Source organism: Drosophila albomicans, chromosome X (genome assembly GCF_009650485.2).
Source record: "Drosophila albomicans strain 15112-1751.03 chromosome X, ASM965048v2, whole genome shotgun sequence".
NCBI lineage: Eukaryota > Metazoa > Arthropoda > Insecta > Diptera > Drosophilidae > Drosophila > Drosophila albomicans.
Window position 1 is genome coordinate 3,167,581 of NC_047627.2, and position 26,166 is coordinate 3,193,746.

The following is a 26,166-nucleotide window of genomic DNA, read 5'->3' on the forward strand; positions in this document are numbered from 1 at the left end:
CATTCATGTTGCACTCATTCAGCAAACGAGTATTTATAAAATAATGAAATCGACCAAGAGAAAATGAAAACAGACAAACAGGCAAATAAAGCAGGCTGCGCAAAAAACGAAAAGCTGCAAAAGAAAAACACATGCGCGAATTTCGCTTTCATTAAATACTCGTAGTTCATGCTGCTCTTGTTGTTGCTGCTGTTTGGTGTGGCACACATTTCGCTGCTGCTGCTGCTGCTGTTGTATTGTGCCAAAACTTCCACTCGAGCCAGCCACTTGCAACCCGCCCACACTGGCGAGGCAAACAGACCAAGTTGAGCCACCCAAAAGCATGCCACAAGCAGCAAGAACAGAACAACAACAGCAACAGCAACTCCAGCTGATGTACATATGTTAATTAAAGTCATTACGTGGAGAGGCATGCTGCATGCTGCCTGCTGCGTGCCACAAAATGAAGTACCTTGCGGCGCCGTGTGCCGATCCTCGTCTCAGCTTTTGTGTTTCCTTTGCCAGTTGGCTAGTTGCCTCTTGGGCTCTTGGCTGTTGACTGTTTGCTGTTTGCTGTTCACTGGCCAATAGAGTGAATGGCCCAATTGGCCAATTTTCAGAGGCAAGGTAAATGAATGTCGAACTCTCTGAATGTGAGCGACTGTATGACTGCCTTAGTAAATGATTGACTGACTGAACGAATGACTAATGAATATGAAAAACTAACGATTGATTAACTTAAAGTGTGATGGAAATGACTAACTTATAAAAGTGAAAAACAATCGATTCATTAACTATAAGCGCAATTAAAATGCTTGGCTTATTGACTGAAGGATATAATATAATTAAAGATTAATTAACTGACTAAAAGATTGAATAGTTGATGGACTAGAAAATTAAAAAACTAACTAAGTGATTGAAAGAAATTATTCTTGCATAGAATAAAAACTGATTGAATAAATAAAATGGACTAGTAAATGTGAAAAACTATTGATTTACTTGATGTGTGATCGAAATGACTTACTGACTGAAGGATTTAATATACTTAATAATTCAATTACTAGGTGATTGATTGATTAACCAGCATCCCAAACGACTGAATGCATGATATACTAAATGATGAGCTTAACAATAATAATACATGTAAAACACTTAATTATGATTACTTATATAGATTAAAATGATTGAACTTCGAAATGAATGATTGACTTAACTGACTTAATGATTGAATACTTGTTAGACTAGTAAATGGAAAAACTAACTAAAGGATTGACAGAAACTTCAATTGCATAGAATAAAGTACTGATTAAATAAATTATTTGCTAAGAGATTTTATTGCGGCGACTGATTGATTTGTTAATTGTTACTGATTGAATGATAGACTAGCAAAAGAACTAACTGACTGAAGGAGTGACGAAATGTATGATTGATTGAATGAATATTTTACTAGATTATTGAATTGAATTGATTGATTGATTGAACTGAATAACTGATTGAATGAGCGATTTATTAGATGATTGAAGTAGGAATAGACCGATTGGTTATCTAAATTGTCAACTGAGTGATCAAAATAACTAAAAACCTAGTTGGCTTACATTAACTGACTGATTGAAAGCCTGACTCGCTGACTGACTGAATGACATCATAATTCAATCAATTAGTAAATGAGCAGCGTTCGCTTGACATTGAATTGAATAGATTTTGGTGTGTATGCGAATTTCGAAAACAAATTGCGAGTTGCGAGTGGCATTATGTGAAGAGTTGGCTGCGTGGGGCACGTGTCGGAAAAGCATTGTGTTCGACATAATGGAACATGGTGCATGCCACATGCGACATGCTACAATCTGAAAGCCGAATGTCGAGTGTTGTTGCGACGACGACAAACAACAATACATGCGTAACATTTTCCAGTTAAAGTTTTACAGTTTTAGGGTAGACTCGTGGGTGTTTTTTGGGTCTCTTAATGATGTGCAACATGCACAAAATGTGTTAATGAGTCGCACGTCGCTGATAAGCAAAGTGAGATACAAATACAGATAGACAGAGGCAGAAACAGAGAGAGAGAGAGAGAGAGAGTGACAGTGACTAGTGAAGTAGATAAATGGCAGATGGAGACTGGATGTCTGGCAATTCATTTGAGTTTGGCGACTCTTTGATTGACTTTCAATGGCAAAAACCTGTTGCCCGCTTTGGGCTATCCTTGGGCTACTTTTGCTTTTTCAAGCACATCGACAAATCGCAATCGCAATTGCAATTGCAATGGCAATTCGGTACTGGCAACAGCAACGGCAACGATGAAGGCGAAATTGAATTGCTGCATGAAATCGAATTGGCCAACAGCCGCCACCATCTCGTGTATCCATAAGATACAAGATACAAGATACTCGTAGTCGTAGTCGTTCACTCGTTCATTCGTTTCACTGGCAACACATGCTGTGCTCTGGCCATTTAATACATGCAGCTGCTGCCGTTGCCGTTGCTGTTGCTGTTGCAGCTGGAAAAAAAAACTAAAAGAAAAAACATTAAACGATAGAGCCACAGCTAAATTGCTTTGCTTAAACGCAACGCCCACACACACACACACCCACAAGCTGGCATAGAAGAGATAGACTAAAGAATGAGAATCGGAATGAGAACAAGTCCGGTAAAGTTATCGATGGCAATCGATAATTAACAATGCTGCCAACTTGATTTGAATGAAAAGAAAATACAGCAGTTGAAAAAACTTTGTAAAAATATTGCACTATATTGAAATTGAAATTTGTATTTGGCAAAGTTTAGCAAAAAGTTTTTCAAATATTTAAAGTGCTGATACTTTCATTACTATAGTTTTTCGGGAGTGGATTAAATTGAACCCATGTCCGACTCAATTAAGTCTTTTAATTAACTCGTGTGATTGCTTTAATTAAAACAGCATCAAAACAAATATGTGTATTAAAATTTTAAAATTTGCACATCTGCATCGCTACATAGCACAAGTAATAAATTAAAAAATGTAAAACACCCTAAAAAAACATGTGTGTATTCATGGAACTGATGTCAACTGCAGAACAACGCTTTAATTTCGCTTTAAAGAAGTTATTTGCCTAAACTTTATGAATTTCCCCTCACATTTAGCAATAGCGATTTAGTTTTTCCTTTTTCTATACTCGCCTATCCTTAATGAACAAAGGTATTATAGGTAATAACAGTAATATGCAAACACAATGTATTTTATGACTTGAATAAAGCATTTGTATATTTTACGTATTTTTGGTATATGAAATTTGCATGATTACACATGTTTTCGGTATATTTATATGGTTTATCGATAAAGCCACCCATGCAACGCTTTAATGTTTGGTATATTTAAGTATTTTTTCGGTATATTAATTTAGCAAAGTTTGCCTTTCAGTATATTAATTTGGTATATTTCCGCATCTTGTCGGTGTATTTATATTGTATATTTTATCGATAATACCGCCTCTGCAGTGCGTTATCATTTGGTATATTTTAGTATGTTTTCGGTATACCAATTCAGCATATTTGATTTTTTCGGTATGCTTATTTAATAATATATTTAATATTTATTTAATATATTATAATAACGATAACGCTTTACGCTGTATTTTTTATTGAAATTGAGTAACGAGTATCTCACAGTCGATCACACTCAACTGAAGCCATCTAACTTGTTTTATTCTTTTACATTTCGGACCTAATTGAAATATTCATTTGTGTGCAAAAGTTGCTGGAGTGCTTTCGTGTTGTTGTTTATATTTTCTTTAGTTTTTTGTGCTCGCCAAACTCAATCAGCCAAATCAAAATGTTGCCTACAAATAAACGCCAATTGTTGACTAGCTGTTGCTGTTGCTGTTGCTATTGCTAGTGAAATGTCTATGCAAGACCACAAACAACTCGTTAAAATTTGCATGTGAAATGCAATCGCCTAAAACAAAAGCGGCCCAAAAATAAAGCCGACAAAAAATACAACGAGGCGAATACGCAGTTGGCTCAACACAAAAGCAACGTCCAGTTTTAGTTTAGTGAGTGAGTGAGTGTGAGTGGAGAAGGGGAAAGGAAGGCAGTGCCATAATAAAAGCAGCTACAACATTTTAGCCATGGCCACGGCTATCAATTTGATATATCAATCAGCGTGGGAGAAAAATGATTGCCTGTTGTCTCTGTCTCTCTCTCTGCCTTTCTCCCTCGCTTTGTTTGTAGTTCGTTATTGCTGCGAATGCCCAAAAAACAAAGCGAAATAAAAAACAGAATAGACGAGTTATACTGCGATAGATAGATAGATAGTTGGTTAGGTGGAAAGGGAACAAATCTGCAATTTGAAATCGGAGTTTCTGTTGCAAACTTAATGCCAGCGCAATTGCAGCACATTTCAATTGCTGCTGCTGCTGACTCTGCGACTTGGCCTTGTGGCAGGCCATGCTTCAGTCTCGTTCTTCCGTTTCTCCTTCTCTCTGCTCTCTGCTGGCTGCCTCAAGGATTAGCTCTTTGCTTGCTGCCCATAAAGGGGATCTGTATGCGCCTTCTGTGCTCTGATTGATTTATGGTCACGCTCATAAAAGTGGGTGGCCAGCGGCGAGTCAGCGGATTACCAACCGATGCTTGGAAGGAGAGAGGAGGGATAGCGAAGTGCAGAGTGCTGAGTGCGGAGAGCAGAGGGAGGGACAGTAAGAGGGAGCGACGGTAAAGCGGCTCAGGCATGAAGCAAAAGAAGAAACAGTGGGAAGATGTCAGTTTTTTTTTTTTTTTTTTTTGGTTCTGCTATCAGTCACACATGCACAGCAAAAGCAGACAAGGTGACAGACTGCCAGATACCCTAGACTGATCTACACCATGTTGGCTTGCTAAGTGTATGTCATCTGAGAATAGTTATTTTTTGAGGTTTCCACAATTCAAAGTCTTGCAATAAAGAACTTATATTTTAGAAATTTCTAGTACAAATCATAATTAATTTGATATGTAAATCAGAAATAAACTCCTGGGTAAAAAATTCAGCTTCAGCAATATGTCTTTAAAGAAATTAATTATTTGTTATATTTCTTAATAGTTAATTTATTAGCTTCAATTCGAATTGTATGCTTATTGTTGAATTACAGACAATGAAGTTTCATATCCTTATGATTATTTCAAATAAATCGAAATGTATTACAACTATAATTATATGCTTATTATAATGATTCCCAATTCAACGCAAGACTTTTGATGTTTAAAATAACAAGATAAATTCCTTGAAGCACAATAATTGATTATTAGGATGCTAAAAACAGATTAGATTTTTATAATATTTATTTATATATGTCACTTTCTAATTTGTAGAATATTATAAATTGTCCTATAATGATTTCCCTTCAAAACTTCATAAGGAATCAGTCAATAATATCGATAGCAGAGTTACTATCGATAAATATGTTACGCAACTCTGCAGCCAAGTTTTGTGTGTCATTTAGAATTATGAATGCATACTCCCTCCACTAGCAGCAGCAATTGTGCAGGGTATGGTAAAAGTTTTGCCTCAGCTCGGTGGCTGTTAATAGCTTTAATGCTGTTTTATGGCATTCGTCGAGTGGCCAGGCAAATGCTACTGAGCCCTGTGAACTGCCAGTGGAAGGAATAAGGGGAGAGAGAGGCGCAGGGAACTCTGCTAACTGGGAACTCTGAGAGCTAAGAGCTAAGAGCTGAGAACTGGGACTCTTGGCATGCCAACGCCAAATGTTTTACATGCGTGTTGCTCTGTTGTGCTTATTGCTGTTGTTGTTGCTGTTGTTGTGGCGGCAACAATGTTTTGTTTGGCGGTCGCATAAATAAATTGGGATTGGGATTGAAGTCGAGGAGTCCGCTCCTCTTTTCTTTTTTTTTTGGTTTTTGGGTGCTCTCTTCCCCCCCGTTGGCTCGTCTGGATGGGCAAAGCTCATAATTCCAGCTTTTATTTGTGGGATTTCGGCATGGCATGTCAGTCATGTGTCGTTCTCTCTCTGTGTGTGTGTGTGTGTGTGTGTGTGTGTGAGTGTGTGGAGTGAGTGTGTCTGCTCTACTCCGCTCTGCTTCGCTTTGCTTGGCCCATCCGCCCGCATGCGCATTCGTAACGCTTTCAATTCCCAACGCTGATTAATGGCTTTGTTTTCTCTTCTCATCTCTTCTCTCCCGCAGATGATGCGCTTCTTTGTCAGCGCTTGAGTATCGCGAGTGTCGTTAGTGTAACCGATACCGGAATACCTGAGTGTCCCCATCATCATCAACAGCAGCAGCAGCAGCAACATGTATCCGGCCAGCGCCAGCAGCAATGCCGCCGCCGCCGCTGCCGCAACCAAGTTCCAAAACCGTTGTGTGTCGCCGCAATTCGCCAGCTTTGCGCCGCCACCGCCCTCCGATTATCCGCCGCCCCAGCAACAGCAACAACAGCAGCAGCAGCAACAGTTGCTGTCGGGACAAACCACCGCGGTGGCTGTGCACAGTGCACCGGGACACGGCTCGATGCGACATCTGCAGCGCAACCAGGCGCTGACCATGAGTGGCCACGGACATGGGCATGGCCATCCGGGACATCCAGGTCATGGTCATGCCTCACATGGACATGGCATCAACATGGGCATGAATATGGCGATGGGCATGGGACATGGCGCCGCCACATTGGGACATCACCATCAGGGTGGCCATCGCGGCGATCTCATATTCCCCGATGACATGGATAGCATTGAGTTCTGCATGCCAGCACCGCCATCATCCTCGTCTTCATCGTCACAGCAAAACGGGGAGCTGCTCCTGCTGCAAGGTAGCCACGGGGAGGCATTCACGGAGCGACGACGTCGCGGCCACAGTCGACGCAGCAATCACAAGATGGATGTGGAGCAGCAGGTAAGATTGTCATTGGGATTATATATTTTTATTTGCTACCTATTTCCTTCTTCCTGTTTTCTATATTTTTTCCTTTATTGCATCGCAATCTGTCTTGCTTGCTGTTCATTAATTTCCCATCCTTAACTACTTGAATGACTAAGTTGCATATCTCTTTTGACTCTTGATCGCTTACCTCTAATCATCTATTCTCTCACATTCTATTCTTAAATTTTTCCCATTTTATTCTTCACATTACCTTTAATTTTTATTGATTCCACATCTGTTTAACCCGCACTACATTCATTTCGAATTTTCCTTTCACTTTTCTATCTCTATCCTTAAACGTTTTTAGTTTTTTGTTTCATGCCCAATTGTTTAGTCTTTGCTTCTGTTGACTTGTTTCTTTGTTTTTATTTCCTTATATATTCCCTCCCCCCTTTTCTTTCATTTATTGATCTCTTTTTGTGTTATCTTACTTTCGCCTTTTCTATTCTTAACGATTCGCTGTTGTTTCATTTGAAACTTGTTTACTTTTACTTCTCTTGCGATCAGAAGTTGACCTTCCCCATTGAACTGTGCTTATTCAGGTCTCTCTTTCATCTTATATTCCTTAAGCGTTGCTCTTCGCTCCTTCCCATATATGTTCTTATCTCCTTATATTCCTTCTTTTTCTACCCCTTCATCTTGTCTTCATAACTCGTTCACTCATCACCTTAATTCTCTTTATGCTCATTCTGTAACGCCCTCACTTAACTTCCACTCACCTTTCAAGCAATGTCTTCAAATTATTCACACTGTTTTCTCAATCTTCATCTTCCTCTCCTTCCTGGGCACAGGTGAAGTGGTCGCGTAAGAACATCGCCGCCACTATGGAGCGCTTTGAGCCCACCACGAACACACAGTCGTCGTCGTCGACCTCCTCGCTGGACTATGGCTTCGCCGCTGGCGTCATGACGCCCAGCAGCAGCAGTGCCACGCCCTCGCACGGCGCTGGCTCCGGCTCGTTGGGCATGTCCTCGACGCCCTCGCTGCACGTGGCCTTCAACGGCGGAGGCGGCGCAGCTGGCGGCAGCAGCACAGCCAGCGGAAGCGGCGGAGGTGGAGGAGGAGGAGGAGCAGCAGCAGCTGCAGCCGGAGCACCATTCAATCATGTGTACTCGTATGCTTACTACGAACCCGGGGCAGCCAAATGTCATACGAATGTGCCCGCCCAGGGCAACGGTCACCATCACAATAACCATCACCATCAACAGCAGCAGCCGCAGCCGCATCCACACTCAAAGAGTCCGCCACGCAACTCGATACGCGCCCTGCTGGCGAAGAGTTTTCGCTCAAAGTCATCGTCGCACAGCGGCCAATCGACATCGTCGTCACCCAGCGCCGAGGAGCGGGATCGTCACACGTACACCACACGCTACGGCACCACCGAGAATCTGTACGAGGAGGTCAGCGATCAGAAGATACGCAAGGTGCTATCCGACAATCGGATCGCCAGCTCTGGTTCGGGCAATGTCAAGGAGGAGCTGCGTCGTGTGCAGCACAATCACTTCCGGGTGCTCGACGAATTGAATCTGTCGCTGGAGGCCCTGATCATGCCGCCCACGCCGCCCGACATCAGTCCCAGCCACGGCGGACCGGCCAGCGCCAGCGCCAGTTCCAGCGATGTGCAGCACGAGGCGCCAACCACAAGTCACAGCAGCGGAAGCGGCAGTGGCAGTGGAAGTGGCAGCAACAGCGGCTTTGGCATGGGAATGGGCATGAGCATGGGAATGGGAATGGGGGGCATGGGTGGCATGGCTGGCATGGGCATGGGTGCCATGGGCAACAGCTCGTCGTCGTCGTCATCGTCCGCACAGGCGGCCAAGAATCAAGTGCTGGCCACAGGCCAGCGGCCACGTCGCGGCGGTTTGCTGGGCGGTGCGGCGACAAGTGCCGCATCCAATTCAAGCTCGGCATCGCATGCCAGCTTGGAGAATCTGTCGAGCACATTAAACAGCATGGAGCTGAAGGATCATGCGCATAGCAGCTGCATCAATCCGGAGTTCGATGAGGGCGACCTGGACAGCGGCTTCAGTGGCAGCGGCAGCAGTAGCGGCGCCAGCTACAATGAGAGTCTGCGCTACTATAAAACGGGCACGCCCACCAGCCACAGCCACAGCCATAATCACCACAGCCATAGTCAGAGCCAGAGCCAGAGTCACAATAACAACAACGGAGGAGGCGGAGGCGGAGGAAGCAACAGCAACAATAATAATCACATACACACACTGCCGCACAATCTGAATCGCAGCTGTCGATCCTCGACCGCATCGGGCACATCCACATCGAAGAGCAGCATGGCCAGCTGTGGCGAGGATCAGGGCATTGCTGGCATGGGTCTGGGTGGCATCGGTGGCATGGCAGGCATGCCGATGGGCGGTATGCCCATGACCATGACCCCAGGCATAGCCATGAACATGGCCATGGTCGGTGCCCTGCCGGAGTCGGCGGCGTCCGTCTCCCCCTTCAACTATCAGCGTCGTTGCTCGGCGGATCAACAGCGGGCCTCGGGACGCTCGATGGCCTCGACTGCGGGATCTGGTTCCGGAAATGGAGCTGTGGCCGTTGCTGCCATGGCGACTGGCGCGAAACCCAAAAAGAATTTCTGGACCATGAAACCGTGATGCTACAAAAAGGCCCTGCGACACATTTGCAAGAAATGGAGCATTGTTATGGTGAGTATTCTTTTTTTGGATGCCATTCGAAAACTATAAAATAAGACAGAAAATATTTGTAAATTTATTAATATGAGATTACATATACATACATATATATGCATATGTATATTTATTGATGTGTGAAAAGATCGCTTACATTTTGATGCGTCGTTTGACTTGCACATCTCGGTTCAAGTCCGGGGACAGTGATAATCTTGAGTCTTCATTTTTTTTTCACATTTTTGTAATATGTACTTTATTTGGTTCAAACTGAAAAACATTAATGTACAGTTCAGTTAAAATGTAGTATTGCAATTTATGCAATATTCATTGTATTTAGCAGGTAAACAAATTGCACAGGGTTGTATTTTCACACTGATCAAAACAGAGTTGTATTTTGGCACAAAGCTTCGACATTTGCAGATTTTCAAGTCTCACTAAAAGTTAATAGTTATAATTTTCTTCCAAATTAATTGTGTTAAGCTTTTAACTTTTAACAGTTGGCAATGATCCTAGTAATTATGCAATTGCAATAAAGTTAATTTTCAACTTGACAATAAATATACTTTTTATACTAGCTTAAAGCACAGGGTTGTATTTCTACACACACAAACAGAGTTGAACATCACATACACGCTGTTTTGTTTTTGTTTTTGGCCACTTGCAATTTATGAAGCAAACATTTAATTAATTTAAATTTCTAGATTCTATAGTTTTGTATTAAACTAATTTTTTTTAATTTTATATAAGACAGTCTGGGAGGCTTTGAAAGTGTTTACAAGGAAAGAGTAACGATCTTCATCTCGATATTTGGATCTCATTGATCTGTGAGCTGCGTTGTAATTCCCAAGTTGTAATTTGACACATGCTCAGTATAAATAGGAGCTTTTATGCATCCCTGACCAAGGGTCGGTCGCCCGTCTCACAGTGTCAAGGGTTGGCGACAATCCTCACTAATTGTTGCGCTAAGGGCTTCTAAAGTCTCTGTTGTAAATGTTGTAAATATACGTGAGTGAAATTGTACACACATTACACATTACATTCAGAGCCTTATAATCCCTCAATAGAGTTAAGTAAAAAGTAGCAAAATTTAGTTAAATTATTTCACTGTGAGACCAGCTCTCTATGGGGAGGGAGAGTAATGATCGACTTTTTGCCTTTTTTATTAAAAAAAAAATCTTTTACGCATTTTTGTCACTATTAATATATGTGTTAATATTAATCACTATTATATATGTGTGTATATGAATTCTCTCTGTGATCAATGCAGATTTTGTAGATATGTCGCGATAACTGTTTATCACACACAGTATCATAATAAATTGTTGCAATTGCCGCAACTTTTATTTAAAAGCCAACGTTAAATGCTGAGCATATCGTTACCGCTTAGCGCTATCGTTATCGTTATCGTTATTATTATGTGCAACTCCCCTCGGAAAGTTCGCGAGCTGCACCACGAAGTCTGTCTCTTGGTGTCCGTGTCTGTGTCTGTCTAACTGTTAGCAGCATCAATTTCAACTTTTCAACTTTAATCATAATAAATTTGCGGCATGGCCCAGACCCTGAGCGAGAAGTGGTGGAGGAGGGTGAGTGGCGGCACTCTTCAACTGCAAACTCAAACCCTCGGCTCCATTTCAAATCAACGAGCCACTTCCGCTGTCGCAGTCGCAGTCGACGTCGCTGCTGGCGTCGCGAAGCTAAAGCCAAAGAGCCGGCACTCGCATATTCCCAAGATAATAAATTTATTAACAGGCCGCCAGAGCAACAGCAACAACATCATCATTATCTGCAGCGGGCAGCGCTAAATTCCCCACACCCACCGACCTCTATACTCTTTTTTTTTTGTTTTTTGGTTCCCAACCCCGAAATGAATCAATTAAAACTGATTGAACTTCATAGATTTGTTGCAGCTTCTCTCATCTCTTTCGCTCTCTTGTTTTGTGGTTGGTTATTTTTATGCTTTCCACTTGCAACTGAAACTGGGGTAATACCGGATTCGGATTCCGATTCGGACTCAGATCCGGACCGCATCATCATCTGGGCTATGTGGGAAGATTGCTCTCGGACAGCGACAGCGACTGCGACGGCGACTGCGGCATATGCCCCCATTTCGCATCTTGGCCTGCCACAGGGATTACCAGCCTCATGAGTGTGTGTGTGTGTGTGAGTGTATTTGGCCATTAAGGCGCCTGTTGAAATCGAAAACCCAATAACATTAAATGTCTTTCGGCCTAAGATGCAATCGCTTCCAGCATTTGCCCTCTCGTATCGATTTTCTTCAACGAGAAGAGAAGAAGACACGACACACGCACAATGAGAGCATGAAATGCCCCCATTCAATGTTCAGCACCCTTGTGAATAATGCTGTTATTCATTGCATTTTGTTATAAATCTGTCAATTTGCACAATTGTGCGTGCGCTTTGTGCATTCGACAGGGTCAGGCCGGAAAAGCCGTGCAAGGAAAAGACAGAGAGACAAAGAGAGTGTGTGAAAGAGATGAGACTAAGGCTGAGTTCAATTCAGAGTTGTTGGTGAGGGAGGGTGAATCAATGCAGACGACACTCTGAGGCTGGCCTGAGGACTCGACTCGACTCGGCTCGAGACTATGTACATCCGTACTCACATTCACATTCACATTCACATTCGCATCGACATCCGCATCCGCAGGGCGAACGTAAAAAAGCTGTTGCAAAATGCTCTCGTTGCTTGCTTTTGTGCGTGTTTTGATTTATAGTCGAATTTTGTGCCGAGGCGCAACTAATTTGCCTCGAGTGTTAAGTAGCATGCGAAAAATGATGTGCGTGTGTGTGTGTGTGTGTGGAGAAAGGGATAAAGGGGGAGGCGGCAGCATCATGTGGTGAGTGCATGGAAAGTGCTTGGCAGGGTGGCAAGCTAATGAAACGGAATGAACCGCATGCATATTCCATGTTTACGTCAATATCGAAGCCAGCTGTCCATCTTTCTGCTCAATGCTTCAAACTAGTTGCATGCAACATGCCGCATTTTCGTATTTTTATTGTAAAAATCATTTAATTGTATATACATATGTGATGCTCAAACTAATTATGTAATTGCAATAATGCCAATTTTAAAATGGGCAATAAATATACTTTTTATATTAGCTTGAAAAATACTAAGCGCAGGGTTGTATTTTCACACGCACAAGCAGAATTATATTTTGGTACTCAATAGAATGCAATAAATGCAAAAATGTAATTGTCTATTTGCATTTTTTAATATTCTTCAAAATTAATTGTTTGTTGCTATTAAAATAGTTTCCCATGCAACTGCATTGGCAATAACTACAATTTTAATACTAGCTTTAAACACAGGGTTGTATTTCGACACACAAAAACAGAGTTGAACGTCACACACGCACTTTTTTGTTTTTGGCCACTTGAATTGATGCGAACATCTGCTATGAATGACTGTGACTGTGAAATGTGATAATTAATAATTAGTGTACGTTTTTAAAACGCTCTTTTAAAAAAAACAGCTTTTCCCCAGTTACTTTGATATCCGTATTAACTCTGTTGCATGTGTTTCTTTGTTCAGTACTTGATTTGACTTTGACTTAGCTATGTTGCAAAACGTTTTAAATATTGTCAAATCGCCTGTAACCAATGTGCTACTAATAACAAATGCAGATAGAAGGAAGAAGGCGGCGACTAAAAGGGAGCCACATCAAATGCCAAATACGAAAATGAAAAAGAATTTCGAATGTAAAAAGGACTGGTATCAAGAATGGGACAGGAAAAGTTCTCCGATCGCCGGACAATGTATACGGAAGCAGGCGGGAATGGGAGTGGAGTAGAGGGAGAGGTGGGAAGCGGATGACGAGACAGAGCTCCATATGTACGCAAGGAAATCGGGCATAAACATTCACTTAGACAGCATAAAAAGAAATGAGCAAATGGCACAACACGAAATGCCAAACATTTCAATTGCAAAACGAACAACGAATTTGTCAGTTCTCGTTGTTGTTGTTGTTGTTGTCGAAATCGAAGTCGTAGTCGAAGTTGTTGTTGTTGTTGTTATTCTCGCATTGCTACCACATATTTTTGCAATCTTTTCTATTTTTGTTTGGTTGCTGCTTTCTTTTTGATTTGTTTTGTTTGCCAAATTCGACGCACAAGTTGCCAGCTTCGATAAGCAGCCCGAGACAACAGACAACAACGGTCATAGAAGAGGGCGGAAAGAGAGATGTAAACATGGCCAACAAATTGAAGCTGAAGCTGAAGCTGTAGGTAAAGCTGTGGCCGAGGGGGAGCGGCGGGGTTGCGAAACTGTTCCGGCCAGCGAGATTTAGCCATGCTGATTAAAATTGAATGATGGCCAGAACGACAGCGACAGCGACAACGAGTGACATAGAAATTGCTATACAGTTGAGCTAACGGAATAGAGCGAGAAGAGAGAGTGAGTGAGAGAGGGGAGTGAGGGGATAGCGAAAGAAGAAGAAGAAGCTCGATCCAATAACTCGGAACTAGTAGACGAAAGCGGCACAAGGACAGACCGGCGATTGGTTTTGCGTTTGGCTTGTGTTCATGGTCGTCATGCCCTTCAACAATTACACACACACACACACATGCAAGCAGCACAAAAAAAAAAGAAAAGGGAAAAGAAACAAGTCAAAGTAGAAGAAGAAGCAGAAGGAAACCTTAACCCACTGATGGCGCCCGGAACGAAGCCAAAGCCGGAGACATAACATAATAAATTTGCGAGACGAGACCCCGCAACGCATTTGGCACAGTGGGGCAAGTGGGGCCAAATGTGCTATGAATTATTCAGTGCAATTTGGTGCAGTTTTTCATTATATAAATTCTATTATGAAAGGAAAAGCAAATTTTAAAAAAAGGAAAGAAGCTTTTAATTTGTATTACAAATAATTTGAGTATATATAAAACTCTAATTTTATAAGACAAAATGATAGTACTAAAAAAGGGATACCAGAACAGTTAAGTAAAGCAAAGAATTTATAAGATGACAAAAATTCAAAAATATCGACTTGTATTTTTTGACTATCGTGTTTAAAAATATAGATTTTTTGATGCAGGATTGTTACTCACTTAATATATATATTATTAAAGTTAAATATTGTTGTGCTTATAAAAGCAATTCCCAATTGATAATAAAAAGAAAACAGAAACATCACATTTTTATAAAAGTAGCTTATTGGGAAATTAGGTAAAAAGTAAATAAAATAAAAAAAATGTTCAAAAACAATTCTGGATTTGATTACTGTGCTAAATTAATAGGAGATTTCTCAACATACAATTGCTATAGATAAATAAAAGCAAAACCATATTTACAAAATATATTTGAATAGAAGTTTCGCATTATTTGGAATGAATTTGAATAAGTGATTAATTTAATCAATAGATTTGAATAAAAGATTTGCGTGTTTTGGAACCAAGGTGCAAGCTGGCAGGGCGCCAAGCGCAAAAACGGAATGGGAATTTGGTTGAGCCAGGGAGAACGCTAGACGATGCTTGCCATGGAGTGGAGACAGAGGCGGAGGCGGAGGCGGGGGAAAGCGGACAATGGAAGTAGAGTAATAATACGAGGGTGGCTCAACTGTGGCTCAACGGTGCTCTTGGTGGTTGCTGCTGCTTCTGTTGCTGTTGCTGTTGCTATTGCTATTGCTGCTGCTGTTGGCGTGACATTGTCAGCCTTGGACTATAACTGCGCCCTGTCCTGGGGGTTGTGTCTGCAAATCACCCACCATTTGCTTAACTGACGTTCGTTGTTGTTGTTGTTGTTGTGGTTTTCGAAACTGCGTCGTCTGCGGGCACAAGAAAAACTGTAGTAAATAATTCTTTAAAGATTTAGAGACACTTGGAGAACAGATGCGTTGCCAGCAATTGCAAATTTTTATGAGATATACGCCCAAGACACATCGAGCAGAGCAAGAGTATCAAGAGGGGTGGTGACTCGATGTCGATGTCGATGTCGAAGCAGAAGCCGAAGCCGAAGCGTGCTTGATGCTGCGTTTTAGCTATTTTTGTCAGCGAGCATCGCTCTCATTCGCTCCTTCGCTCGCTTGCTCGCGTTTGCCATAAGCAGAGGCCACATATCAAGATTAATTTTTTCCCGAGATAATAAATTCAATGCAGATTAAATGGCAGACCATTAAATTATCGACTCGAAGCTGCGGGACGCTGAGGAGCAAGGAATTAAGCTCATCTGCACGCAGAGTGTGCGTGTGCTTGTGTGTGTGTGTGTGCGATGGTGTGTGTTGGTGTGATCGGTTGAGTATTGTGATAGCACGCTGTAATTACGTTTATACGAGTATATTAAGGCTTTAGCACCAAACTTAACCAACTGAAATAATCGCAATAAAGCTTTAGCCATCTTATAACAAATTAAGCTTACTGCATAAAAAGCTTCATCTACTTGAAAAGCTGTTTATTGTGACGGAATAGTGTAAACCGTTTCTTAAGAGCATTATGAATAGAAGATTTACAATATTTTAATTTGATTGCAAATTAAATGCTCAAAATACTTCGTCAGCTTTTAGAGTTACATGTATTTTTTATAAATTATAAATTGGTTTAATAATAGTTTAGTTTAAGCTGACTCCATAAAAAGCTTCTTCAACTTGAAAAGTGACTTGTGACTGAATAGTTTCTTAAGATTAGGAACCGTTTCTTAGATAAATAGAATCATCAAAACGTTTTTACTAATCAATTTGATTACCAATGAAATGTTTGGAATACTCCATTAGCCTTTAGAATTACAAATGGAATTGCTGAAATGTATTTTTAATGAATACTGTGGATCAAAGCGTGGCAGGATAATTAAAAGGTGGGTTTGAGGGATATTTCATATTCCAACTTTAAGCTAAGATCATCTAATTAAACTTGTGCAAACTAGTACGAACCTGAATCGAGGTTCAGCGCTGCAGGTAGCGCGTTTCTTTTTTTGTTCTTTGGTGAGCTTGTCGGAGCGCAGTTCCATTGAAATCGAAGCAAATTGAACTGTTGAAGTCGCAGCAGCAAAACACGGCAAACAAAAGGCAGACACATCAATTAATGTGCGTGGGGAGAGCGATGGGGAACATGATTGCATAGTTTTAGGCGTTGTGCGCTGTCTTTCCCCCTCATCCTCTCTCTCTTTGTCGCCGCTGGCAAACTGAGAGAAAAAAAGATGCCTAAGAATGTTGCAGAGCACAGAGCAGAGCAGTTAAATGCATGCGACGCGTTGGCAGCAACAATGCAAGAGACAATAACGAAAGCGACAAGCCACCACCACAGCAATAGCAACAGCAACAGCAAGAACAACAACAGATAGCAGCCACGCCCCGCACCGCACCGCCCCGCACCGCATCACCCGCAGCACTCTGTCGCTATCTGGCACATCAATCAGGCTGTGCAAAAGCGTCTCAAAGTCAATTTTTTGGCAAACAAACAAAACGATTGACGAGATATCGAGGACACCGCGAGCGACAGAGACAACAAAGTGTGCACAAAGAGAGAGTGAGAGAGGGGGAAGATGAAGGGGAAGGGGGAGGTAGAGCGCCACAATCAGTGGCGCAGCTAGAGTCGGCCTCAGTTAACGTTACAGCCACAGCTGCCGCAGTCAACTGCGCTTAATCAACGCTTGATGGGCGAAACAGCGAAAAACACAGCAACAACAACAACAACAACAACAAAGAAATACCAAAAAACCAACAGCAACAACAAAAAAAAGTAGATAACGAACAGAGACAGAGAAATCTGTCAAATGGTCGACTGATTGGAAAACCGCGTGCGAAACGCGCGCAAATCGCGCCCGCTTTTAATGAGACGAGATTTGTAGAAAATGCAACACGACAATGCCACACACACACACATACGAAAGTGGCAAGTGTGTGTGTGTGTGTGTGGTAGACTGAGGCAAGCCGCGTTGACCGCACAATCAGTTTCCGTTTCCGGTGCAGCCGCCATTTTGTTGTTGCTGCTGCTGCTCCTGCTGCTGCTGCTTGGGCTAATAAAACAAGCAACACCTTTATTTTGCCTTCTTTTTTGGCCAGCGTGTTGTGTTTGTCAAGGAGACGATGGGGAGGGGAAAGTAGCTCGTTGCGGTTGTTGGACTTTTAGTTTGGCAACGCAACGCGACGTGTGCTTCATTAACTGTACAAGTAAAACAGCAGCAACAACACCAGCTGGTTGCAATCAACAACTTCCAGATACTCCGCGAAAGCAGAGACTTCTTTTTTTTTTGTGCTATGTCATTTAAAACGAAGAATTGTTGAATGCTGTAAATACCTCTAAGCATATTGTGTGTGTTCTAGTATACGGTTATTAATAACCCTAAAGAGAGGAAGCACAAATGTGTGTATTTTGCCTTCTTTTCTAATATAATCTTTGATATACCACGAGCATACTTTTTTGTTATCAATATTGATTATTAATGCAAAGTTAGCTTATATTATGTTAAGGCCCCCTTTCTAATGAAAAATGTGCAGTATTATTTTTAAAATAATAAGTAAATCTATATACTACTACATTCACAATATACCATAAAGTGAAAAATATACCAGATTGTCAATCAAACAAATCTTAAAATATATAAAATTAATATGCCGAAGGCTATATAACTGATAAATCGATATACTACTACATTCACAATATACTAAAATAATATACCGAAGAATATATAATCCTTATACTACTACATTCACAATATACCATAAAGTAAAAAATATACCAGATTGTCAATCAAACAATTCTTAAAATATAGCAAATCAATATACTGAAGGCTATATAACTGATAAATCGATATACTACTACATTCACAATATACTAAAATAATATACCGAAGAATATATAATCCTTATACTACTACATTCACAATATACCATAGAGCCAGTAATATATCAGATTCTTAAAATATACAAATTCTTCAAATATACCAAAAAAATTTACCGAAATATATATATTCGATATACTACTACATTCACAATATACCATAAAGTGAAAAATATACCAGATTGTCAATCAAACAATTCTTAAAGTATAGCAAATTAATATACTGAATGCTATACAATTGATAAATCGATATACTACTACATTCATACCAGATTATTAAAGTATACCGGATTCTTCAAATATACCAAAAGAATATACCAAAGAATATGTATTCGATATACTACTACTTTCACAATATACCATAGTCAATCAAAGCAGCTATTTTTGAGTCATTTTAGCTTTTTCCTATGCATAAGAGAGATAGATAATAAGGTAAACTGTTAGCTATACATTTAACTACAGATTCATTTAATAAATCGCAACTTTATTGGATAGTGAAGCAATACAAGCAAACAAAAGCAATTACCACGCAAATTGAGCTCATATTCTGAAGATATATTTAACTTGAACAATATTGTAATATATTAATTAACTTTTGCGCTTTTTCGAGCATTCTGAGCTGCTGCAGACTTTACAGGGTATAAAGCGAGTTACCACTTTGTTTGATGTTATTGCTGCTGTTGTTGTTGTTGGTGTTGCCTCTTCACACCTATATTTGTGCAACGGCTTTTGTTTGACCTGCCAGAAAGAGGCAGAGAGAGAGAGAGAGAGAGAGAGAGAGAGAGAGGCGGAGCGGCCTTCTCTCTGCCTGCAGTGCGTTGCTTGCGCTTCGTTTTCGCCGTGCAGCATAAACAACGGCAGACACAAACAAGCAACAACAACCGCACTGCTGACCAACTCTGTATGTATGTATGTGTGTGTGTGTTTGTGTGTGTGTTTGTTTGCATATTTACTTGGGCTTGGCACAGCGCGCATTGCCATGCAGACAACCAAAGCCGAGAGAACAGAGAACAGAACAGAAAAAGCCTCCTCCTCCTCCACCTCCTCCACGTCCCCCTCCTCGTCCAGCAACAGTCTCAAGCAATTCTGAACTGCTTCGTTGGCAAACTGTGGGGCAACAGCAATGGCAATGGAAATGGAAAATGGCAATGGCGTCAATTTATGGCCTGTCAGAAATTGTGCACCAGTCGAATTGCGCGAAAAGCGCCTTCAAAACGCTTTAATGGCGATGCGCCCAAAAAAGTATGCTACGAAATGTGCGCACTAAAGTAGGCAACACTTTTTCTTTTTCTACTTTTTTTTTGGTTTTGCTGTGTGCTCAACGAAATGCAGTTGGCCAAAGTGAAAGCCAATATGTGAAGAGGCAGCAAATAAAGCGAGAGTGAGGCCAGTGTGGAGTGGGAATGAAAAGAAAAGAGTTAAACAGATATAGAAAGAAAGAGGGAGGAAGAGAGAGAGTGTGTGTATCTTTTAATTATACTATTGTTATGAATAATTTGAATTAAATTCACATGGTTTAAATAGAAGACAACTTAGTTTAATCTTTACGGATGAGAGGGAGAGAGGAAGAGAGTGAGAGAGAGAGAGAGAGCGAGAGAGGAAGAGGAAGAGAGTGTGAGAGAGAGAGAGAGTGTGTACAAGAATCTGACTTTTAATTATGATGTTGTTACGAATAACATAAATTCATTTAAATATAAGACAAATTAGATTAAATTTTTCACAGATGAATTCATTAATAAAAGGTTTTGTGGGTTTATAATATGCACTTCTTATCTTAGATATTAGAATACTGTTTGCCTTAACAGATTCTTCACTTAACAAAGAACAAGTTGTCATTTTAAAGCGATCACATTTTATGTTTTTTTCGAGCACTAAGTGAACCAGATTCCAAATATTTAGTGCCTGCTGTGCGCTTTGATTAAAGCATAGTTCAGTTCCCTTCAGCTCCCAATTGATGTCCCAGCTTGCCCCTCTTTTCCCTTGCTGGAGAGATGGTTAAAGGTTCAATGTCGCATTTTGACGGCTTTTGACTTTTGGTCGCTGTCGCTGCTGTTGTCATTTTTATATTTATATTGACGCTTTTGATATATCCATCTATAGGTGCGAGTGTGTATTAGTGTGTGCTGTGTGTGTGTGTGTGTGTGTATATGCTGCTGTCTGCTGTCGTTGATTGTCTGGTTGCCTATCAGAGCGTCTGTCTGTTCGCCTATCCGTCTGTCTGGGCAACCAATTGCGAAGGCCTCAGCTGCGTCTCATTCAACCATTCACGCATTCATTCCCTCACTCATTCACTCATTCAGTCAGTCAGTCAATCATGCAGCCATTCAATTTATCGTTGACTTAACTTTTTGATGGTTACAAAATGAAATTTATGAAACCCAAACAGCGCGCAGCTTGCACGACCTGCAAATACCCTAACTCCACTCAGCTGCCAACTCAGCAACTTCACTTTCGTTGCTTTTCGTTTTGTTGTGTGGTTATATATATTATCTGTGTGTTCCTTTTTTTCGGGGGTCGGGGGTCCGTCTCCCAATTCATTGCCATTCATACGCTTACATGCATCCATCAGTAGCCAGTTGCCAGTTGCCAGTTGCCAGGAGGAGCTTCGTCTCCATCTCCATCTCCATCTCCAACTCCAGTTTCAGTTTCATTTTCAGTTGCTGGTCTGTTGTCTGTTTTCGGTTTTCTGTTCTCTCTTCTCTGGTCTGGGCGCTGGCAGCGTGTTATCTTTGTGGTCGCATCTATAATGGGTTTTGTCACGTCGCAGACGCGTCTGCCAGCCGATTTGCTACCCCCACCCCCCCCCCTCTATGTGTGTGTGTGTGTGTGTGTTACCTGCCCTGTAGCCATCAGGCTGTCCATTCTGTGCGCCTGTTTGCTGAGGCATGAAAAACGCACGTCGACATCAATAAACTTAAAACAAAAAGCAGTTTGCCCAACCATCCGGTGGACCAACATGTGTGTGCCTCTCCCTCTCTCTCTCTCTCTCTTTCTCTTTCTCTCTCCCTCACACACATACTGTCATTGTCTCGGTATCTGGCGCATTTGTATTTCATTTGGCTGGCTGTTTAAGCCGCTTTTGGGGAGTTCTCTCTTGTCCGTCCGCTTAATAACTTTGGCGCCAAATGTCAAATGCGCTGCCCCCTCAAAATAACAACAACAGAAAGGACTAATAACAGCTCCTCACATCTGTGTGTGTGTGTGTGTGTGTGTGTGTATTTGGGTGTTTGTGTGTTGTGGCAAGTGTATCAAATTGGCAGCCCGTTACGGTGTTGACTCTTCACAAATTTCCAGCATAATTGTTAAAGCTCGCAATGCGGTCAAGTGACGAAGCGTTGGCAAGACACAAGTGGCAAGTGGCAAGTGGCAAGTGGGTCGCAGGCTGTTGGCTTGGCTTGACTGGCTGGCTGGCTGGCTGGCTGGCCAGACACCCAATAAAATTATATTGTACATGCATGCAACAATAAATAAATTAGAACAAGGTGCCACACGAGGCAGCTGCTGCTGCTGCTGCTGCACAGCTGAAAATTGAGATCGCTAGAGAAATGCGGCTAACACATTTTGTTTTAGCCTTTTAATAATAGACTGGACCACAGAGCAGACAATGGCCAAGAGATTTGTTGCCCCCGCCTCACCTCTCTTCCTCTCTTCCGGCGTGGGTTGAACTAACCCTGCGTCGTTGTCTGCGTTGCCAGTCAGATGCAATTTATTGATAATACTTATGTATGCGGCTTCAGGGCCATGGCAGCAACAGCAACAGCAACAACTTCACATGCGACCTTTAAGCCGCTCCTTTACACAGGAGCGAAGAGCGACAAATGCAACAAAACATTTGCCAATTTGTTGCGACAAAATTTTGGCAACATTTTGCTGACCATCGAAGGCAAAGTTTGCGGCAAAGCAGATGGGGCAACATCGATAATTGACTACTGCTGCACGAAGAAGGGGACAAAGAGCGAGAGAGAGAGAGAGAGCTGGGAATTAGAGAAAGATAGAGAAGAGAATTAAGAGAAGACCTTGTGGACACAGATATTAGCGCATTAGTTGCAGTACTTCAATAAATGTAGAAATCTGTGCTGAAAGAGACAAATTAAACTAAAGGCATTGCAGCAACTGAAAACAAGTAAGAAAGCTACAATCGAGTGTGCTCGACTGTGAGATACCCGCTACCCAATTTGAATAAAAGCAATATATTTTGCGGTATTATTCTCAAAACATACCAATTATACTACAAAAATACTAAAAATATATTTTGGGGTATTATTATTAAAATATACCAAATATACTAAAAACACTAAAAATATACCAAATGGTATATTTGGTATATCGATATAGTACACCATTCAAAATATACCATAGACGGCACAATATACCAGATTGTCAGTCAAAACAACTCAGACCCCTAGTAAGTAGGCGTTTTTGCCCATACAAAAGTATTTCATTAATAACTTCGACAATTTTTATCTGATCGCAACCAAATTTTTAGGAATCATAAATACTATAGTAATTGTTATATATACCAAAATTCGCAATTCTAGCTTTACAATTACGCTTGTTATTCGATGTTTTTGATTTACGGAGGCGGAAGTGGGCGTGGCAAAAATTTGAAACAAACTTGATCTGCGTGCAAACATAACAAATGCTGTCGAAAATTATAGCTCTATCTCTTATAGTCTCTGAGATCTAGGTGTTTATACGGACAGACACACAGACGGACAGACGGACATGGCTATATCGTCTCGGCTGTTGACGCTGATCAAGAATATATATACTTTATAGGGTCGGAGATGCCTCCTTCTACCTGTTACATACATTCCCTGCCGGCACAAAGTTATAATACCCTTCTACCCTATGGGTAGCGGGTATAAAAAGTGTGAAAGAAAACGATTTGAGTGAAATTAAAAAGTGGCTTAAAGCATTTCATGTGCCAAATGCACTTCTTAAGGGAAAAATTTGTAATACGAATGTTCTTTTAGTATTAAAATACCAAAAGTGAAAGAGAAGAAAGAAATATGTAGATTATGAATAATTTATACTGTATTAAGATACTAAAAATGTGTTTTTGAATCTCCTTTATTAAGTATAAAAATACCAAAAATTTTAGTTTAAAAAAATTAAAGTGTTTTTAAAGATTCTTTACTTAGTGTTCAAAATACCAAAAATTATAGAGAAGAACGAATTCTTAGTTAAAATATGGTTTATTTGGTATTAAAATATCATAAATAGATAGAGATAGTTTAAAGATTGTTTATTTGGTATGAAAATACAAAAAATTAAAGTGAAAAATTAAAATTGTGTATAAAGCTAATTTATTTAGTATTAAAATACCATAAATGATAAAGAAGAAGCAACTGTGTTTTTAAAGATTCTTTATTAAGTATAAAAATAGCAAAAATTGTAGTTAAAAAAAATTAAAGTGTTTTTAAAAATCGTTTATTTAGTTTAAAGAAGTTTAAAGATTATTTATTTAGTATTAAAATACCAAAAATTATAGAGAAGAAAGAATTCTTAGTTAAGATATGGTTTATTTAGTACTAAAATACCATAAATGACAGAGAATCAACAAATGTTAGTTTAAAGATTGTTTAAATAGTATGAAAATGCAAAACTCTAAAAACATGTGTATAAAGCTAATTTATTTAGTATTAATATACTAAAAATTATAGAGAAGAGAGAAGTATTAGTTTAACGATTCTTTATTTAGTATTAAAATACCAAAAAAAAAAAAAAATAAATAAAGAAGCAACCAATTTTAGTTTAATAATACTTTATTTAGTACAAAAATACCAAAAATGATAAAGAAGAAATAAATGTTGTATTTATTTTCTATTAAAATACAACAAATTATATAGAAACAAGAAATGTTAGATTAAATTTGGTTTATTTATACCAGAAATGATAGAGAAGAAGAAAAATTTAGTTTAAAGATAGTTTAGTTAGTATTAAAACACAAAAATTATAGAAAATAAATAATTGTTAAATTAAACATGTTTTTTTTTAATAACTAAAAGATTGAGAAAATTTTAACAGATATGAAAATAGATCTATAAAAGATGCTCGATAAGTCTAAGATCGATCTCAGTTTTAAGCTGGTAATTCGACTTCTCAAAGGTGTCGAAAATGCAAAATTCTTGTCCACTTGCCATTTAAAAATGCAATTAAAGTTTAAGTATGCACTTACCATATGGACGAATCACTCAAATTAATGAAATGTTTCTCTTTCTCTGCAGGAATACAATACAAAGACTGCCTCATGCCATGCCATCCACTACTATCAACCGCATCAGCATCCACATACGCATTCGCATTCGCATTCACATTCGCATCAGCATCAACATCAACATCAGCAGCATCAGCGTTATCGGCAACCACACAAGTACCACAACAGCAACATCATCAGCAATAGCAACAGCAACAACAGCATCACAAGCAGCAGCAGCAGCAGCAACAACAGCGGCAGCAAAAGCAATTTCAGCCACAAACAGGCGAAGCAGCAAAAGCAACGCTTTGGTCACACTGGCCACCACAGTCGCCACTATAAGTATGATGCCATCGAGGAGTGCTGCCGTCCGATCTTTCACGAGCATTATGGTTCGTTTGCGGACATGTTGTGAGTGCGAATCGAGCGATGGAAGCGGAACGCAAGGTACCTACCACAGACTAACTACAAAGTGTTATACACCCAAGACGATAACGATAACGATAGCGATGAATGCGAATGCGATACCGATAACGATACCGATTGAAAACGATAGATGGAGAAATGGATACTTAGGTAGTTCACTGCAGCTCGGCATTTAAGAATCAAGTAGTAAATTTTATGAATATTAAACGATAAACGATTTGAGTATTGAATATAAAATATCGATATATATGTAGATATATACATATGTATATCGATCATAATACCATATATATCTGTATGTATGTGTGTGTAATCTTTCGCAAAATGTGCACAGAACATGTTGAGTATATATATTCAAAATATATGTATTAACCATTGATATCTGGCAGATCGGGCACGCTATACGTCTATATGCTATATATTTATTCATGTACATAAACAATTGATAACCATACCCCATATATTTATACATACATATAAATAACCTATAACTAATGTGAAAAGCGTTTTTTTTTTTGATGTGTCGGAGACTTGAGCTGAGAATTGGAATGGAAATCGAGAGAATTGTTATGTATATCTAAATATATATATATATATTATTTTTTTTTTTTTTTGTGAACTAGGTCTAAAAAGTAGATTCGATAAAAGCAAAAATACGAACGAAATGAACGAGAAATATATATATATTATAAAATATGGAAAACATATTATCATACACATTAATATATATGGGATATATAAATATATATATATATCGATAACCTTAAAAATATATATATATGAAATATAAAAACATATAAACATTTTTTTTTTAATTTATAAACTAGCAATGCTTGTACATAGAGATAAACGATGAAATATATTGATGGCAAACATTTTAATAATAAAAATAAATACATATATATATTATAAATGTTTTTTTTTTATTATTAATATTATTATTACTATTACGATAATTACTTGGTAAAGCTTAAGCTCTGAGTGTTAAATAAAAATGTAAATAAACTGGGCATGTTAACAATTTAATTGACGTGCAGCCAACAGCAAAAAAAAAAAACAAAAACAAAAACAAATGGAATTATAAAACGATAACAAAACAACTACAAAGAGAAGAGAGAAGAGAAGCAAAGCGAAAGCGGAAGCAAAGTAAAAGCGAACTATTTGTGTTTGTTCAAAGCCTGTCAACTTTAAGTGAAGCGCAAATAATAATAATGATAATGATAGAAATGAAATGAAATCAAG

At 39.7% G+C, this 26,166-nt stretch overlaps 1 protein-coding gene across 1 annotated transcript in view; it reads left to right on the plus strand.

The window, feature by feature from the left end:
• LOC117567051 (hornerin) overlaps positions 1 to 24,668 on the plus strand; it is a 110,752-nt gene extending 86,084 nt beyond the window's left edge. Inside the window, exons 4-6 of the mRNA XM_034246778.2 lie at positions 6,127 to 6,831; positions 7,650 to 9,527; positions 24,530 to 24,668. Coding sequence (XP_034102669.1) covers positions 6,235 to 6,831; positions 7,650 to 9,476 — 2,424 coding nt within the window. The 5' untranslated portion in view covers positions 6,127 to 6,234 and the 3' untranslated portion in view covers positions 9,477 to 9,527; positions 24,530 to 24,668. The remainder of the gene's footprint in view (positions 1 to 6,126; positions 6,832 to 7,649; positions 9,528 to 24,529) is intronic.
• The last annotated feature ends 1,498 nt before the right edge of the window (positions 24,669 to 26,166 follow it).